The sequence below is a fragment of the Xenopus laevis genome, chromosome 9_10S (assembly GCF_017654675.1).
Source record: "Xenopus laevis strain J_2021 chromosome 9_10S, Xenopus_laevis_v10.1, whole genome shotgun sequence".
NCBI lineage: Eukaryota > Metazoa > Chordata > Amphibia > Anura > Pipidae > Xenopus > Xenopus laevis.
The window spans coordinates 24,862,516-24,884,084 of NC_054388.1; the positions used below are offsets into that span (position 1 = coordinate 24,862,516).

General features: G+C 37.2%; 1 protein-coding gene across 5 annotated transcripts in view; it reads left to right on the plus strand.

Annotated features, from left to right (window-relative positions):
• The window catches only part of usp36.S (ubiquitin specific peptidase 36 S homeolog), a 146,655-nt gene that overhangs the window by 90,007 nt on the left and 35,079 nt on the right, over positions 1-21,569 (plus strand). For all 5 annotated transcript variants that reach the window (XM_018238342.2, XM_018238345.2, XM_018238346.2 and 2 more), the window contains one exon: positions 9,021-9,151. In XM_018238342.2, coding sequence (XP_018093831.1) covers positions 9,021-9,151 — 131 coding nt within the window. The remainder of the gene's footprint in view (positions 1-9,020; positions 9,152-21,569) is intronic.

The window sequence follows — 21,569 nt, forward strand, 5'->3', positions numbered from 1 at the left end:
ATGTTATATATATGTATATTATATATATATAATAGTATTTTATATTATGTATGTATATATATATTATATATTATGTAGTATATATTATATATATATATATATATATATGTATTATATATATGTAGTATGTATATATTATGTATATTATATATATATGTATGTATAGTATTATATATGTAATATGATATGTATTTATGTATTAGTATATAATGTATGATATATGTATGTATATATGTATATTATATGTATATATAGTTATGTATATATATGATATATATGTATATATATATATATGTTATGTATGTATATGTATATTATATAGTATGTATGTATATGATTATATATATGTTTATATATATGTTGTATGTATATATATGTATGTATATATATATTATTATATATGTAGTATTATATTATATTATTATGTATATATTAATGTATGTATATATATTATATGTATGTATGTATATAGTATATGTATGTATGATATATATTAGTATTATGTATATATGTATTATGTATGTATATATGTATGTATGTATTATATATGATAGTATGTATGTATATATAGTTGTATATAGTATATTATGTATTATTATATATATGTATATGTATATATATATTATGTATGTATGTATGTATATATATATATATTATGTATATATATATATGTATATTATATATATATATGTATGTATTATATATATTATGTTTATATATATTATATATATTATGTATATATATATATGTATTATATATATGTATGTATATATATTATTATTATGTATATGATGTATATATATATATATGTATTATATATATATATATTATGTATATATTATATATATTATATATATATATATATTAATGTATATATATATATATATGTATATATATATATATATATTATGTATATATATATATATATTATGTATATATATATGTATGTATTGTATATATATATATATATATATATATATGTATATAATATGTATGTATGTAATTATATATATTATATATTTGTTATATATTATATGTATATATATATATGTGTATATATATATGGTATTATATATATATGTATTATATATGATATATATGTATGTATTATATATATGTATGTATGTATATATATATATTATGTATTATTTGTATGTATGTATGTATTATATTATGTATGTATGTATATAATTTATGTGTTATGTATTTATATAATATGTGTATATATATATATTATATATTATGTATATATATATATATTATATAATATATATTATGTATATATATATATAATGTATTTATATATGTATTTAATGTATGTATATATGTATATATATATATATGTATTATATATTATATGTTATTATATGTATATATTATATATGTATTATGTGTATATATAAATATATATTATATGTATATATATATATATTATTATGTATATGTGTATATAAATATATATATATATATATATATGTTATATTATATATATTATGTTTATATATATATATATATATATATATATATGTTTATATATATATGTTTATATAATATATATATGTATGTATATGTATATATATATATGTATATATGTATGTATATGTATATGTATATGTATATATGTGTATATATATATATGTATATATGTATATATATATATATATATATATATATGTATATATATTTTTTCCCAGTAAATTAGGGGTCAAACATCATTTTTACCGGCCAGGTGGCAACAAAACTGCACAGCACCAAACTGCAAGGCCATGCTGAACATAGGGTAAAATGCAAGCTTTTTGACAATTTTCAGAAATGTCATAAAAACCGCTATTATATGCCCCACATTTTGTAACATGGCAACAAAAATTAATGCCAGGGTTCTACTGAACCGTTCAATGCCCAATATGCATAGATTTGCCAAGCTATGTGGCACACGGAGACCTCCAAAGGGATTGATGGCAGACAAAATTGCCATGGGCAAAAACAATAAAATCACTAACAACAAATCAACAGACAGAATTTCTGAATATTTTGGCTTGGCCAAATAGGCCAAAGAGCTGAAAATGCAATGCACCAAGATCATAATTATAATCACTAAATCATAAGTGCTATTGCGCACTGCAGTTAGGGAATACGCTATTCACAATGGCAATAAAAAAAAAATTTCAGGCAAAAAACATGATGAAATAAAAAAGTCGCAAAGATGTGTAAGTGTGTGTGTGTGTTTACACCCTCGCATATTGCATGTTATATGCATGTGTGAAACACGTGTGAGAGTGCTGTGAATGTGTGACACCCCCATTATCCCGAAAAAACGTATGTGTGTGTTAGTGTAAAATGTTTGTGTACAAGACTAACCTGGGGTAGGATTTAGATTTGTCTAAAGGAGCTGGAGGGGACCCAGAAAGAGAAAGAGACTGCTCTGTCCACAGGAGCTGGTGGGGGTTGGCGTAGTGATGTCCAGGAAGACAATGCAGCAGCAGCACACATATTTTGCCGGGACGTATCGAGCGGCTTTACAAGCTGCCCCTCTGCTCCCCAACCAGGAAGTGCTGCAGTTCTGGCACTTCGGTACTTTTATTCACAGATTGTAAATTCTACGATCGGTGGTACTTAAAGGGTTAATAGAGGGTTTGTGTTTCAAAATCTGAATTTTTAACATCTGTTGCATCTCCTACATGGGACACCACACAGACTGGTCAACACATACAGTTGTGTTCAGAATAATAGTAGTGCAGGTGCAGGTGGAGTGTGCGAGGGTGTGCGCGCTAAGACTCATCGGGCCTAGGGGGTTACCCAAGCCCAAAATTCGGGCCTGTTTTCATACACATAGATGCATTGGGAACGCTGCACATTCTATTCCAAATCAAAACATTTATCAAATGTATGTTATTCCTTTAGATAAATGAAAAAAAGAGAATATTAGGTTGTTCAAAAAATAGCAATGTCTGCATTCTTCTTTACAAACACGAACATTTACTGTATAAACAGAAAAATGTTTCAAAATGTTGCTTTCCTTTGAACTAATATTTAATTTTATAACCACTTTCTGAGAACTGCTGCATAGCTGTGTCAACCGATTTCTGGCACCTGTTACATTACACGATTCTTCTGCATTTCTTGGTTTTGCCTTAGAAACAGCAATTTTTATGTCATCCTGCAAATTTTCTATTGGCTTTCGGTCCAGGGATTGGGCTAGCCACTCCATTACGTCAATCTTGTTGCTCTCGAATCAAGATGTTGCTTATTTACTGGTGTGTTTGGGGTTGTTGTCTTGTTAAAACCTCAATTTCAAGGGCATTTCCTCTTCGGCATTATGCAACATGGCCTCTTCGGCATTATGCAACATGACCTCTTCAAGTATTTTGATGTATGGAAACTGATCCATGATCCCTGGTATGCAATAAATAGGCCCAACACCATAGTATGAGAAACATCACCATATCATGATGCTTGCTTCACAATTTAGGCCAGTCAATGTGTTCTTTGGCAAATTGTAACCTTTCAATAAGTCTTTTCAACAGTGGGACTTTGCAGGGCCTTATTGGCAATAGCTTGGCTTCACATAGGCATGTTCTAGTTGTTATTGTACTCATAGGAAGACCTTCTTTGATCTTCTTGGAGCTGATCATTGGCTGAGTCTTTGCCATTTTGGCTATAATTCTATCCCTTTGAATGGTCGTTTTCCATTTCCTTCCACACCTTTTAGCTTTGGAAGCCATTTTAAAGCATTTGAGATCATTTTAGCTGAGCAGCCCATCATTCTCTGCACTTCATATGTTTTCCCCTCACCAATCAACTTTTTAATTAAAGGGGAACTCCACACAAACACAACTTAAGCTTTTTGAAAAGTAAACATAATTTTAAGCAACTTTGCAATATACATTTATTAAAAAATATAAGAAGAAAAAAGAACTGACCATATAATTGCAACTTCCCATCTATTGCATCTGAAACATCATGTGCTCAATGTTAAAACGTAACTTTTAATACATTTTTAACATGAAAAGTCCAGTGCAATACATTTAAAAAAAAAGGGTTAGAAGCAAGGGGACAGAATACCCAGAGGCAGGGGGTTGGTCATCACCATATATACCTGCTATGTATCCGAGTATCCAAGCCTGCCTAATAGAGGTATTGTGTAACAATCTAGGATGTGTGATCCTGTAGTATGTTTAGGGACCGGCAGAGTCACCCATTCATTCACCCCCCCCCATGCCAACCCCTTCACCCACAGAGTCCCCTCCCAGAGGTGATGCAATCAATGTCTCTATCCGGAGAGTAATGGTAAACCCTCTAGGTGTGTAAACTGGCTGCCTAACAAGCTATATTGTGCCTCAGGCACACCTAAAGACTGATTCAGTAAAATCTTTGAAACCTGAGTCGGTTTATGCCCCCCAGGAACATTAGCTCAGCGGTAATTACCTTTGGGGAATTAGTTATGGGGGATATCTGATATAAGTAATTATAAAACAACTGGACTTTCCGAGTAATTATTGAAGATGTTTAACTACTCATCCGAGCAGCTTCTTCAGTTCAACTGACTGGAGTTCAACTGGCTGGAGTTCAACTGACTGGAGTTCAACTGACTGGAGTTCAACTGACTGGTGTGGGAAGTTCTCGTCATTTAAACTTTTCACTAATTCAATCACAATGGCCCATTGTAACTCTTCAGAGAGGTGACATCTGAAATTTACAGAGGTGTTTATTCTGTGTAGTTAGTGTGATAGGATTACCAATGTATCATGCAACTCCTAGAAACAGGTGTTACTTTTGAGAGTTGCATGAACGGATGTGTGAAGTGGTCTGAAACCGCCGCGGTACAGATGTGAGAAGAGCATTGAATGTATTAGACAGGTGGTGTTGAAGATGCTCGGATGAGTATTGAAAACGTCTTCAATAATTACTCAGCAAGTCTAGTTGTTTTATAATTACTTATATTAGATATAATATGACCTGGATGAATGGAAATCTTCATAGTCATAGTTATGAGGGAGTTTATGAACATATCCAACTGTGGAAATGATAATCTCAGTGAGGATGAGAAAATAACCATACAACAGATAACATCATAGATCGATTAATTAATGGCAGTCCTTGTGAGAAGGCAAGCCAGTACATCGATATGAAATTGAGAAGGTTTGCTGTTACTCTCCCTTCATATATCAAAGACACTGGCAACCTACTACAAAAATTGATGGATGTTAATGTAGAAAAAGGCACATTTCTAGTGGGATGTGATGTTGAGTCTCTTTATTCCTCCATCTCACATAAGCAAGGGATTTAGAGATCAAATGGCACAGTACACCACATACATTTCACATTGTATGTGATATATAGATGATCAGGGTTTTTTTTTTTTGACTGGTAATAAGGAGGAATTATCTGAATTCTTAAAATAATTGAACAATTTTTAACACGCACACTGCTAGTAGTGAGAGTATTGATTTCTTGGATATTACATTGGCCATTCAGGAAGATGGTACAATCTGCACTGATTTATTTCGCAAATCAACAGCGACTAATTTAATTTTATACTTTCAAAGTCATCATCCTATGGCTATGAAAAGGGGAATTCGTGTGTTTACGTCAGAACTGCTCAGATCCCCAAACTTTTAAGAAAAGGGCAGATGAACTAATGTCACAGTTAGTGGAACAGGGCTATTCACGGTCTGTGATTCGAAGGGCCTATTATAGAGCAATTAGGACCCCTAGAAATACCTTACTAGAAACATGTAAAAGACTGCTGGGAGCAGTCCTATGCAATGATGATCTGCAGGTTCTGAAAACCTGTCCGATTCATAGGTACTTTTTGCAAACCGTGGCCTTTCATAGATTCAGTTTTGAAAAAACACAGGCATGTGCTACAAACTGACCCAGTCCTAGTCACGATGCTAGGTCCACGTCCTCTTACCTTTTGCAGACGAACACTGGACTTGAGAGACCGGCTGGTGAAAAGTAATGTCACTAAACCTGAAAAGATAACAGCACGTACTGGTACCCTTGCATGTGGCAAATGCAAAGCTTGCAAGTACAGGTACATGCATAATCAAAACAATGTCGTTGACAGATTTGGGAGGAAACAGTGTATAGCTTTACAATACTTGCACTACCACTAATATTATTTATATGATTATCTGCCCTTGCGATAAGATCTACATTGGTAAAACCAACCGTGCATTTAAAAAACGATTACTGGAGCATATTTCAAGCATTGACAATGCACCAGATTGGATCAAAGCTAATAAAAAATCGCCACCGGTAAGTGGCCATTCTTTTTAATGCCATAATCATTCAAGTAAGGATTTAAGAGCCATGGGTCTCTCGAAGGTTTCCTTGGGGATAAGAGGGGGAGATCTGGAAACAGCCCTCTTTTCCAAGGAGAGTGAATGGATTTTCACAATGAATGCATTGAGCCCTATTGGTCTCAATAAAAGTATCATTACAATGTAATTTAAACATACTCCTTTTCAACAGTATCAAATTCAGATATTTAGTCGGTGGACACATTTATGCCTAACATATATAACAGTTTAAATTCAGTGTGTATTGTTACTTTATCCTTTTCAGTGGTGAACTCTCTGATTTATAATCATGAGATATGATACTTTGTATATTTCCTTTCTAGATTTATGATATACAAGACAGGTTTATTAATCAGCTTCAATCTCAACTTATATTTTCATTTTTTTCGATCCTATATATGTTATTTAAAAGGATTCTTTTAGTTTGCAGATACAATAATTATTGACTGTGCCAATATAATTGGGCAACATCATTATGGCCCTATATGAGGGTGTATGTGTTCCAATTGCGATTCTTGTGTGCTTTGCATGTTCTACTCCATGGTGGGCATATGGGAGAATGATGCCTAATTGTTACGATTTAATTCACTGTTGCGTTAGTAAATGTATTAGGAAAGAAATAACTACAGTAACGCTGCAGGTAAATCAAGCGTGTCTATATTCAAATGAAGTGGAGCCCATGACGAGTGATCCTCGATGTGCTTGATGAACGCCTCCGCACCTCTCCTGTATGACATACTGTTGGTTGATTTGCTGATTCAAACCCTAACCACTGATACGTGGTTATAAATATAGGCAAGCACTTGGCTCTCCTCATGCCTTTGGCAAAGCCTGGATGATTAGGGTGAAACGCGTGTCAGGCACATTTTTAATTAATGGTTAGACAGGGAGTCAAAATCATACTCCGGCCAAGGGGCAGAATTACTGACACGGATCTCTGTGTGTGAAGGGGTTGGTGGTGCAATTGGATTAGAGGGTCAGTACTACCTAGGAGCGGAATTTACTGCAGCGGTGTGCCTGAGGCACAGAATAGCTTGTTTGACAGTCAGTGGAATTTACTGCAGAGGTGTGCCTGAGGCACAATATAGCTTGTTAGGCAGCCAGTTTACACACCTAAAGGGTTTACCATTACACTCTGGATAGAGACGTCAACTGTATTAAACGTAGGAGGAGACTCTATGTGGGTGAAGGGGTTGGCATCGGGGGGTGAATGAAAGGGTGACTCTACCAGTCCCTAAACATACTACAGGATCACACCCCAGATTGTTAAACAAAGCATCTATCTTGGATTCTCAGATACATAGCAGGTATATATGGTGGTGACCAACCCCCTGCGTCCGGGTATTGTGTTCCCCCCCCCTTCTAACCCTTTTTTTAAATGAGTCGCACTGGACTTTTTCTTTTTTTTATGTTAATAGTTTATTAAAAGTTACGTTTTACGAGTACACATGAGGTTTCGGATGTAATTGATGGGAAGGCGCAATTATATGGTCAGTTCTTTTTTTCTCCTTGCTATATGATTAACTCACTTGACCTTGCACACCATTCTTTTTTGACTATATTTTGATAGATGGTGCTCCCTTACTTTCTATCTCTACACTTAAATAAAAAATATGCAGACTTTTCATGATTTTTAATGGTTTGTAACCGTTTCCTAAGCCTAGTCCCCTGCTCTCCTGCTGATCTATCTGACTACTTTGCTGAGCTGGCTGACTACTGTTACTTTGAATCAACAGCAATCTGTCCTCAGCCTGCATTCTCCAAACCCCACTCCCTGCACACGTGATTTCAATAAGGAACAGAACATCATAGTGCAATGCATTGTGGGTTATGTAGTTCCTGCATGCTGACTGTAAGCTGTGGAGAAGTTGTATCAATGTTTAGTCCCTCCTTCCCTGCCAGGATTTCAAATGATGCAGAAAGAGAAGAACTGTTGGATTTCAGCATAGAAAATGTCATTTATTCATACATTTTGAACTGTGATGGGTATATTAGGGGTTTCTGTGTTATGTGGGCCTCTTTATCAAATAAAAAAGTATTAAAAAAGTAAAATTACACTATTCTTCTAAACAATGTCTGTAAAGAATCATTTTACTCATATGTTCAGAGAGAAATGCACCTTAAACAAAGGCAGTAATTGACACCTGTTTTTCACAGAATTAATTGAATTGAACAAGCAATTAATGATTCAGTTACACCGAATCAGCAGCATGCATGTCATGACTGTTGGGTCTGTTAGTTTTCTATTACTCTACTACACCTACATTTGCCATGTAGAAATATAATTTCTATCAAAAAGAGTGGTTGATCAGGTTAGTGATGCCGGACTGCTATTATTATGAACACAATTGTATATTGCAAACTTTGCTTTGCTTTGACACATGTATAGTAAACACATAACTACACACTCTTTCCCATATAGGGAGTGAAATGTATTCCCCTTAAGTACATAGGAAAACTAGTGCAGTTAAAAATATAGAAAAAGAGTTCTTTGTTAATATGTTTGCCATGTGTAAACTTGAACGGCAAGGGCGATGCAAGGCAGAATGTGTGTGCAGCAGGAAGTGTGGTAGAGGCAATGCTGTATTCTGAATGATGTGTTCAAAAAGCAGACACACAGTTGACGCCTGTCTGTTTTGTATCTGGGGAAAAAACTTCTTTTTTTTTTTTTTTACCCAGTTTAAACCAAAATATTGTATTTGTCTTTTAATGCAGGGCGCTGTATTACAGAAGAGGAGCAAAAATCACATACCCTTACCCATACCATCTTCTCTCACCACTGGTTCTACTCATCTAGGGTCTCTTGACTTTGACTCCACTTCATCTCAACAGCTCCATAATCATCGGTAAGTGATAATGAATGTTGTCTTGCTAAAAATAACATACCTTGGGATGGTTTTTGTTGTTTCCATTTTCTGCATAAACATATATAGTTTACTGGATTTTTTTGTTTTTATTGAATGTTATTACCTAATTTACAGCAGAATACTTTAGATTCCAAAGCCAACAATCTTGTTTACCTCAGGAAACCATATATTTTTGAAAATTACACATTCTGTCAAGTCAGACGTGGGTAACCATATCTTTCTTCTCCTAATTACCAAACATTAAAGCTTTTTTGAACTTAGCTGTTTTAAAAGAATTTATGAAAATTCTGAAAAATCACCTAAAAAAGGTTCGCTTTGCAAATTCGTATCTCTCACAAAGCATAAGGTACCAAAAAAAATCCTTAATATGAAGCAGAATCTCTGTAGTTTGGCTATTATTAGAGATCATGCTTATGCTACCATTTATCAGACTCCAATTTATAATCTAAGCCTTTTCAATGGTTATACCACAATTCCTGCAAATATCTGAATACCTGTGAATGATTGCGCTCTATGCAGTGACAGATCCAGTTTCAGACAATTTCAATCAAACCCAGACATTTGGTTATTTCACTATTTATGGCTGAAACACCAGCTTCCAAATCTGGAGTTCTGTGTTATTGAAATTGTAGGGCCCTATAGGGATACAGGCCCTATAGAGTTAATCTTTTCACCATTTCCTTGGGTTATTGGGTAGAATCCCTGTTACAGAATAACCTTTACAGGCTGAGAGATTTGATGACACTGCTCTGACACGCTCCTATATAGTGTGTACAGGGAGTAGCCACTTCCTCTTTTGCCTCTGGATGTGATTCCAGCTGGATGTGCTATGGGGGGACTGAGTGCAATAGGCCCAGAAGAAGGCATGTGTCCAAGTTGGGGACCAGGAAACCCCATGAATGAGGAACAGATATACTAGGCAGACTTGTCATAGTCTCTCTAGGAGAGAAAGGCAGATAGGATAAAGAGAAAGAGCAGCTGAAGCTCCAACAAGGATTTGCAGTAAGGGAGTAGCTTCCCAGATGCTCTGTGTGTTGCCTCCAGTCAGGGTCCTCAGTGAAGAGGGACTGTAGGGTAGAAGCTGCTTTCCTGACAACTTCCAGGAGGGAATGGTTGTACTGCATTTGCCTGTGTACTCTGTGTGTGAGCCTGCCTTGTTGTGTTTGAACTATCAATATGCTGTTTTTACTCAACTCCTGCGTGAGTACTGAAACCTGTGGTCATTTGCCCTTTTTATCATAATAAACCGTTCCTGATTGTTAAGAACCTCCTGGCGCCCAAGTTGTTTTTGTGTGCACAGTAGCCTGGGGGGGATGTAGTTGCACTACACCATAGAGGGAACACTTCCACTTAGCGAAGGCCCTGCCCTGGGTGTAAGTCGCGTGTAACCCATGCTCTAGTGTTCTAGCTGGTGAATTAACCCAGAGTGGCCCAAATAGGTGTAACAAAATCTTTTACAGTACCCGAGTAATTTTAGTGCACAGTTGGCTGACATCCTACTCGGTGTATTTGCTTGTCAGACAGATACTTGTTTTTATTTTACAGGTTATATGTAGTGCTGCATCTAGATGGCCACTTGTAGTTATTCACTGCAGTATATTGCAAAAAGCTGTGATTTTTTTTTACTGTAGAATGTTCAGTGTTAGTTGCCTTTGCTTAGATATCAGTTATATTCTAAGTTTGTCCTGGAGCGCTATCATATTGCGGCTACGGTGGGAATCCATGCGGCTTCTGAGACAAGTTTGGCCGCTCACCTGACAAAGCTACAGTTGCGCTGGTGTCTGGCTCGAATGAACATCCGCTCCTTGAGGTGAGCGATTCTGTATAGTGGAACATACCAGACCGTGTGATATCTTGGGATAGCTATTTCTCGGCTCCCACTTGTAACACATGGATATTGTGAACATAGTTGCCTTTATTGCTTTGATGCCAATTCTAGAGAAGGAACGGCCTTCCACTTGTTACACATTGATATTGTGAACGTAACTGCCCTTACTGCTTTGATGTTCCTTATAGAGAAGGAATGGCTTAAAAAGTTAAAGATGTCTGTTACGAGAAGTGATGCCTTTTAAAACACTGGACTCTAATGTGAACGTTCCTTTCTCTACAAACCATATACAGTGTTGACAGCGTATGTTTTTGATCCAACGGATTGTTGTATCCTTATTATAAATATTCTTAATATATTGATTATATATACATTTCATATACAACATGGAGGAGGATTCCATGATAAATTATGCCGGCAGAGTGGAGTGCATGGGCGCTGGAATAAGCAATATAAGCACACGAGAGAAACAAGCTGCTGATATATTTTGTGATACCAATGAGGATTCATTCACTTGTTTTTCGGACTCAGATAATGCAATGGAGTTATGTTATGAATTGGAGAGGAATATGGTTAAGGAAATGCGCTTATGGTGGGATATTTCCACCCTACAGAATTATTTGAAAGTTGGTCGCATTCCAAGAGGTCTGCGGATTAAGAAATTTCCTGCCTTTTCTGATGTTTCACGTGAGTTCGTAGATGCTTGGAACTCCACTTTATCAACATGTTCTAACTCGTTAATGGAACTTATTATTGACTTTCATACTAAAAAACACAAATTGATACAGGATGGCATCAAGGAACTACAATCTGATCTTCTGAGACGTGATGCGAGTATAGAAATAGCTGAAAAATTGGATATCATCAAGCAACGAGTAAATAAACTGGAGACAGAAGTGAAGCTTACTAAACGGGAGAAATTTCTGAGAGACAAAAAGGACTATGAGTTCAATAGAGTATATGATTGGAATGTTCGGAGGAGGGACTTTACTGCATACTTTAAACCACCAGCTGGCAAGAAGCCATATAAGGGTTTTAAAAAACATGACAAGAAAGTGAGGTTTAGGGATACAGATAATCAACAGTCGGATAGCTCAGCCTCCTCATCGGATTTTTTACATACAGATGGGGATCCCTCCCTCGAGGAGTCGGGGGGAAGATTCCAGAGGAAGAACCAACAAACAACCCCTACCCCAGAGAGAAAGAGTAAAAACCAGGAGCCAACCCCAACTAGCCGATCAAGAGGACCAAATGTGGAATCGCAAAGGAAGCGGAGACAGGGGATACACGGGCCGACTCTAACACCAGAATTGGGTTCCTATGACCTGAACCTCTGTGATACCTCAATATGTAATGTAATTAATTTATCGAATCGGTCTCTATCCGATATTCAGCTAAAGGTTTTGAATTTAGGTCTAAACTTTGTTCCTGAAAGGAACATGCGGATTTTTGACACCATTTTGGATATTAATAGGTTTATACGCAAAATTACTTTGAGGAAGCATTTCCATAGGACTCAGAACCAAAGTGATACCACACTCAACAATTCTGACGAGCTTAGTAATGATATGAATTATTCGCCTGTTTTATCTTTCTTATCTACCTCTAGCTTAACTTGTGATGCACAATATCAGCACAATACCCTAGAAACTATGGATCTCTCCTTTGATGATATATGCACGATTAATGTGATGGAGGATTTGTTACTTGAATCTAACCAGCATGGAGATGCAGGCGACTCTGTTGTACATACGGATCTACGGGAGAAATCCCATTTTTACCCAATAGAAAGTAGGGGTACCCATATTGATCTTTTTCAGAAGCTTGTCACGAATGAGTTGTGCAGATATCATCAGAGGAGAACTCCTTGTAATAAATCGATGAATCTTACTGATGAGGAAAATAAGGCCCTAATTGATCTTAGAAAGGACAAGTCAATTGTTATCAAAAATGCCGACAAGGGGGGTTCTGTGGTCGTCCTTGATGCGGATTACTACAAGTCGGAAGCGTTGCGACAATTACATGATGTGACCACATATTGTGTTTTAGATAAGGATCCAACTTCTATTTTTCATACTAGACTTGTTAGGCTACTGGATTCGGCGAAATTTGAGGGAATTTTGAACGACTTTGAATACTCTTATCTTAACAAAATCTATCCATGTATCCCCATTTTCCATTGGCTTCCTAAGGTCCATAAGAGTTTGATTGAGGTTAAGGGTAGGCCTATAGTATCAGGCATAGGCTCTTTGAATGAACCCTTGTCAGAATATGCTGATTGTCTCTTACTTCCAATGGTTCTTAGGTTACCTAGCTATTTGAGAGATAGCACTGATTGTATCAATAAGTTACAGAAAGTCGCTTGGAAGTCTACATACAGATGGGTGACGATGGATGTTTCTGCACTGTACTCTTCCATAGACCATCAAAGGGGTACATCAGCGGTACAATTTTGGCTGACCCATTTTGGAATGTATACAAATAAACAGAATGAGTTTTTGATGGAGACCATATACTATCTTCTCAGTACCAACTATTTCATGTTTAATGGTTCTTTTTATCTACAGAAAAGGGGAGCAGCAATGGGGGCGCGGTTCGCACCCTCTTATGCCAACCTCTTTATGGGTCTATGGGAGCGTCTCTTCATCTACGATGTCTCTAATCCCTTTCGCGGCAATATTGTAAGCTATTATCGTTTTATCGATGATTTGATTTTCATATGGGATGGGGACTCTTGCTCTGTGGACGAGTTTGTGTCCTACTCTAACAATTCGGGCTGGAACATCTCCTTTACTAGTGAAACGCATATAAATACTATGGCGTTTCTAGACATTAAATTTACATCTAATTTGGAAAGAATTTATACAGATCTTTATCGTAAACCCATCACTCGTAATACCTTGTTACATGCCAACAGCAGCCATCCCAAACATACTTTGAGAGGCATAACTTTGGGTCAGTTTTTAAGGCTGCGTAGGATATGCACGACTTGGGACGCTTTTAACTCTCAAGCTATGGATCTGTGGGATCGTTTTGTAGAAAGAGGTTATGCCAATGTGGATATAAAAAGAGCCTATGATAGGGCCGTGGGTACCAATCGCAAAGATCTTTTAAATAACAAATCAATAGACAAGTCCAGGAAACGGGGCTCTATGAACCCCAACCGTAATAGATTCGATGGACCAGGGAGTAGGTCTATATCCAAACAGGCGGAGTTTCCTAAGATTGTGACTACTTTCTCCAATGATACTCCTTTTTTGAGGAGAGTCATACGTAAACACTGGAGTGTCTTGATGCAAGACCCTATCTTACGTGACCAGGTACCTTCCCAACCTGGTTTTATTTTCAAAAGAGGCAAAACGATTGGCTCATCGTTATCCCCAAGTCTGTTTTTAGAAGATAACCCTATGGGTACATCTAATTGGTTTACTGTCAAGGGCTCCTATAGATGTGGGAGAACACGATGTCAGGCTTGTAACGTGATGAATCCGTCAAAATCTTTTGTTTCTAGGAATAATCCACATAAATATGACATCGGATTCTATGCCAATTGTGGTACGAAGAATGTTGTATACCTGGCCACCTGCATTTGCGGCTTACAGTACGTAGGCAAAACAATTAGACCAGTCAGGAAACGCATCTCTGAGCATTTGAATGGGATAATTAGGGGTGATAAGAATTCGGCTATAGCCAAACATCTGATAGATCAACATGGGGGTAGGAGATGTGTATCATTTCAGGTCATTGACAGAGTCAATCTAGGGTCCAGAAAAGGTGATATAGAGAAAGGTCTTTTGAAGAAAGAAGCTTATTGGATTTTTTCTCTTGATACAGTGACACCTAGAGGTCTCAACAGGGAATGGGAACTCAACTGCTTTATAGATTAGAATATTTATCATTTCCATACCCTTTACCATATACACCTCTATATGCATGTTTATATGGATCCCATACATATATATGGTTTGTTTGCATATTTTTCAGTTTTCTTTATTATTTCATTACATGTGCGTCATATGTCCAATTTTCATTTATACTTAGCATTATTTCTTGTCATATCTCCTTCCCCCCCTTTTTCTGCCCCCCCTCTTTTGTTGCTTCTTTGTTTCTCCCTCCCTTTCCCTTTCCCTTCTGCTTTTTATATTTATTTTTATTATTATTTTTATTATTATTATTTTGTTCATTTGGTCTATTCTTGATCGTTTTCCTTTCTTCTTTTTCTTCCTTTTTCTCTTTTCTTTTTCTCTTTCGTACATTCATTCATATCGACATTGCATTATTATTATTATTCTTCATGAGTGCTTTAGATTGCTTTATTCTATTCTGTATAAGTAACCCTATTTTGACGTTTGATTATACATAATTATACACAATGAAACGTATTTAATAATTTATTTGTATGATATATTTCTATATATATGGATAAATCTTATCATATATGTATAATCTGAGACTTATGCGATTTGTGACTATTATGCTTTTAACTAGATTGATACTCATCATCTGGTGTTTTTAATCATTTAATTAATGAATATGCATAAGTATGTCACCAATAGGGGGCGCTGTTGGCTTCTGATGAAGTGACCTTGCAGTCACGAAACGCGCAGAGCCATGCACTCCCTTGCCCTGTATTACTGGACTTTGTGTTTTTAACTAGTTTCAAATAAAGATAATATTTTATATATTCGCAAGTCTATCCAAAGGAGTTCACCAACGTGTGCGCATTTACTCTTGAATTCAATATATCCACGTGACCAGAGTGGAGTGTTTGGGAACCCGGATAGCATGCTCACCTGTTCGCCATTGGGATTTTTCTCGTGTACTATTCAGAAGTGTTTGCTTAGATATTTGTCAGCCTTTCTTTAACTTTCATTTATCCACTGCAGCATAGACATATTGTTTCTGTATATATATATTCTCTGTCTTTTGGATGCTATTTTCCTCTAGACAGGCAGAGGACTGCTTCACATACAGTCTGATGGCAGCTATCCTCAGCTCAGCTAATTGTGGGCAATTCCTTTCCTAAAATCTGCTTCTTTCCTGTCCCTGATTGTAGCATGTTCTCTTTAATAATTTTACTTGGGGCCATAAATTCTTTTTCTTGTTGGTCACAATTAGACACTGTAGTCTGTGGAAGTGTCAGCCCTCTGTGTATCTGTGGAAGCCAGTAAGAATTTGCCCATGTTTAATTAATTCTGCACTACAACAAAGTACCTGTGCAGCTTTTTCAGTCTGAACATAGTAACTTAGGTTGAAAGAAGGTGCATATCTGAATCTAGCATTTTGTGTGTAAGTGAAACCCACCTAACTGCTAGTTGGCTGAACTGCCAGAAGTTTAATTGTGAAGCAGTACTACTAGTACACTACTAATAGTAGTAACACTACTCTCTGATTTTTCTGTGACATTCTTTCTGGGTCAGCTCATTTAGCTTGAATTTTCTCTAATGAAGAGATGAGAAAAGGCCATTAAGATTATGAAGGGGGAGACTATAGCTGTCTTGCTTGGCCCAAATAAACTGGGAGAAATATCCCAGATGCATCAACCCCCCCAAAAAGACCACCAGTGGTCTAAGCCCCCTGCCAGTGCCCCAGGCAAGAAAGCCAAACCATCAGAAACCTCTCCTTCTCAGAGCAGCCCACCATTTTCAGAAATGCCTGATTGGCTAAAAGATTTTTAAGCATCCTTCTTAGGGATGACATCATCTATTGAAAAACTGGCTTTGATCAAAGGCTGTACACAAATAGCCTACTAGCACTATTACACATACAAACAACCCTGGCACATCTGAAACAGGCCCAGAGGTATCAGATGGGGGTCCCTCCATAGACGCCAATGACAATGATTCTTACTTCGATCAAATAGAGACCACCTCAGAACCACCAAAAATATTACAATCTGAAGCGGTAGATGCCCTACTGGCTACATTCCTCACCCTAGGACTGCAGGAGGAGACCAAAGAGATTAAAACTCTTGACAAACTCTGTCTTGCCAAGCTTCCCTTGGCAGACTTATCACATGCAGGGATAGAAATAAAACACAGACACACACTGATCAATATTAGATAAGAATAATATATTGTAAGAAAATGAATGCATCACCGATTGAATACCACACAACATCTAGCCAAGCTTCCCTTACATAGTTAAATCGCGTTGAAAAAAGACAAACTCCATCAAGTTCAACCCCTCCAAATGAAACCCCAGCATCCATACACACACCCACCCTACTCTCAGATAAATTATAAATACCCATATCTATACTAACTATAGAATTTAGTATCACAATAGCCTTTGATATTATATCTATCCAAGAAATCATCCAAGCCACTCTTAAAGGCGTTAAAGGAATCGGCCATCAACATCACCCAGCAGTGCATTCCACAACCTCACTGACCTCACTGTAAAGAACCACCTATGTTGCTTCTCTGGTATGGTGATCCTCTTTATGGGTAAAAAGGTCCCCTGCTATTTGCCTATAATGGCCTCTAATGTACTGATAAAGTGTAATCATGTCCCCTCGCAAGCACCTTTTTTCCAGAGAAAATAACCCCAACCTTGACAGTCTACCCTCACAATTTGTCTTCCATCCCTCTAACCAATTTAGTTGCATGTCTCTGCACTCTTTCCAGCTCATTTATATCCCTTTTAAGGACCGGAGTCCAAAACTGCACTGCATACTCCAGATGAGGCCTTACCAGGGACCTATAAAGAGGCAAAATCATGTTTTCATTCCTTTTTATGCATGACAGAACTTTATTTGCTTTAGTAGCCACAAAATGACACTGCCCAGAATTAGAGAACTTGTTATCTACAAGATTATCTACAAGATACAATTTGTTAATCCCCAAGATTCTTTTCATTTAAGGAAACTCCCAACACACTGCCATTTAGTGTATAACTTGCATTTATATTATTTTTGCTAAAGTGCATAACCTTGTATTTATCAACATTGAACCTCATTTTCCAGTTTACTGCCCAGTTTCCCAACTTAGACAAATCACTCTGCAAAGTGGCAGCATCCTGCATGGAACCTATAGTTCTGCACAATTTAGTATCATCTGCAAAAATAGAAACCGTACTTTCAATGCCCACCTGCAAGTCATAAATAAACATATTGAAAAGTAAGATACCTAGTACAGAGCCCTGTGGTACTCCACTAACAACACTGGTCCAATTAGAAAATGTTCCATTTACCACCACTCTTTGTAATCTATATTTTAGCCAGTTCTCTATCCAGGTACAAATAATATGTTCCAGGCCAACATTCCTTAATTTAACCAGTAACCTTCTCTGTGGCATTGTATCAAATGCTTTAGCAAAGTCTAAGTAAATCACATCCACTGCAATCCTAGAATCGAGATCCCTACTTAACTTCTTATAAAAATTAATTAAGTTAGTCTGGCAAGATCTATTAATGCATAAAACCATGCTGGCACACACTCATAGTATTATGATTTGCTATGAAGTCCAGTATCTTATCTTTTATTAACCCTTCGAAAAGCTTTCCTACCACTGACGTCAGATTAACTGGCCTATAGTTTTGAGACTGAGAATGGGATCCCTTTTTGAATAGCAGCATCACATTAGCAATTCGCCAGTCTCTCTGCACTATGCAAGACCTCAAAGAATCCTGAAAAATTAAAAAGTAAAAAGGTTTGGCAATCACAGAGCTAAGCTCGCTAAGTACCCTGGGATGAATACCTTCTGGCCCTGGACCTTTATTTATCTTAACATGTTCTAGTCTCTTTTGAATTTCCTCATGTGTGAACCATGCATCATTAGTTGTATTATTAGAATTGGGACTATCAAGAAGGAAACCTTCATTAACTGGTTCCTCATTTCTGAGACAGATGAAAAATATGTGTTCAGAATCTGCGCTTTTTGTTTGTTTTCATCAACAAACTGACCCCCCCCTCTGATATTAAAAGTCCCACCCTTCCTGCTTCATTTTTTTTACTATTAACATATTTAATAAATAATATTGGATTATTTTTACTGCTTGCTGCAATATCCTTTTCCATATCAATTTTAGTTTGCCTTATAGCTGTTTTGCAGGATTTATTGGCCTCCTTGTACCATATAAATGATTTGGCTGTCCCAGCTAACTTAAAAAGCCTTAAAAGCACGTCTTTTCTTACCCACCTCAACACCAACACTTGCACCAAAAAGGCTTTGCTTTGCAACAACGTTCCTTGCTTGCAAGGGGAATATACTGACATGTATATTTATTGAGCAGCATTTTAAAGACTTCCCATTTTTGTTCTGTGTTTAAACCTGTGAAAAGCATTTCCCACTTAATATGTTGCAGAGATGACCTTATACTGTCGAAGTTTGTACGTCTGAAATTTAGTGTTTGTTACTCCCATATAGAATTGCTTCTGCAACAGAATCTCAAAGGAGACCATGTTATGATCACTAGTCCCTAAATGCTCACCCACACAAATGCTAGAGATGCGTACAGTATTATCAGTTATTACAAGGTCCAAAAGAGTTATACTTAGTAGGTTCTTGAACAAGCTGGAATAAAAAGTTGTCATTCAGCATATTTACAAACCTACTAGCTTTTTCTGTCTTGGCAACCCCATTACCCCAGTCAATGTCTTGATAACTGAAGTCACCCATAGCAACAACTTGACCAGCTGTGAAGCCATTTCTATCTGCAAGAGTAGCTGGGCTTCATATTCGTCACTTATACAAGGTGGTTTACCTTGTATACCCATAGGGATTACGCTCCCTCATCAGTGCCAGCAGTGGTTATTTCTTTAGTGCATAGCTTTAATGCAGGCTTTTGAGAGGAACATCAGCTGGGGGACCCGGCCAAGTACAGCCAAATCTCAAAGCCAGATCAATCGGGCAAGGTTCTATACAACACGTCTGCTTGTAGATGAAGTCCCCCCATAGGGATTACACTCCCTCATCAGTGCCAGCAATGGTTATTTCTTTAGTGCATAGCTTTAATGCAGGCTTTTGAGAGGAACATCAGCTGGGGGACCCGGCCAAGTACAGCCAAATCTCAAAGCCAGATCAATCGGGCATGGTTCTATACAACACGTCTGCTTGTAGATGAAGTCCCGAAGCCACCTTAATTGAGTTCCCTATTTATACTAGTGTAACAATAAAATAATCAATCATAGCAGAATTTGGTCTAAATCCTAATTGTGGACATTAATCAAAATAATGGCCATACCCCCAGAACTGTGACTATGAGAATGAAAATAATGGTTTTTAAAATAACCATGTGAATAATATGTTTCTTCTTGATAAACATGTTTATATGTTCATGAGTTAATAACCTCAACTCCTGCTGTTCCCTTGTCTCCAAATAATGTTAATATGTCTTTATTAAATACCTGAACTACAGCTGTTCTCTAGTCTAACTGATGTCTGTACATCCATTTTGTAACTAAGGAGCCATATTGGATACACTTGATCACATTCATACATGGCCTACGATTTCATATTTGTATCACAAACTCTCAGTCACAAAACCACAGAGACATTTCCCAGTCCATGAGACAGTGGAGGAAGTTATTAAAAACGAATGGAAATCTTTTCATAGACAAATGTCTAGATCAGTGCTGTCCAACTTCTGTGGTACCGAGGGCTGAAATTTTTCCGACCTACATAGTGGAGGGCCGATAATTGAAGCCAGTGTTGACCACTCCCTGGATATGGATACACTTGATCACATTCATACATGGCCTGCGATTTCACATTTGTATCACAAACTCTCAGTCACAAAACCACAGAGACATTTCCCAGTCCATGAGACAGTGGAGGAAGTTATTAAAAACGAATGGAAATCTTTTCATAGACAAATGTCTAGATCAGTGCTGTCCAACTTCTGTGGTACCGAGGGCTGAAATTTTTCCGACCTACATAGTGGAGGGCCGATAATTGAAGCCAGTGTTGACCACTCCCTGTTTTTAAACCACACCCATGTTACCACAAGACCATGTCCACATTAATTGTGGTAGCACACCAAAAAAACTAATTGGTGCTCAATGCAGGGATATCACTTATCACTCATATGTGAAAAAAGTTGTCATATTAAGACATACCCTTAAATCCATATTCCTCCTCTTCCCATTGGATAACACCGAACCCCTAGCACATGATTAAACATCTTAGGGGGGCCTAACAATAATTTTGTTTCAAATGCTAACAAACCCCCACAACAAATACCAGGCTTATGTTCCACTGGCAGAGCAGGTCACATACAGGCAGAGTATGGCATATACAGGCAGAGCAGAGTGCACACAGGCAGAACATGCCACAAACAGGCAGAGTATGGCACAGCAGGGCGCACACGGGCAGAGCAGGGCGCACACGGGCAGAGCAGGGCGCACACAGGCACAAACAGGCAGAGCAGGGCACACACAGGCACAAACAGGCAGGACACACCGGCAGAGCAGGGCACAAACAGGCAGAGTATGGCAAAAGTTCCCTTTCCTAGCTCAGGCATTTTTTGATTCCCGCAGACATTGAGTATTTCAATCAAAAAAATGAAGAAGTGCATCAATGTGACCCAGACAGCCATACACAAGACAGACATCTCCATAAGAAACG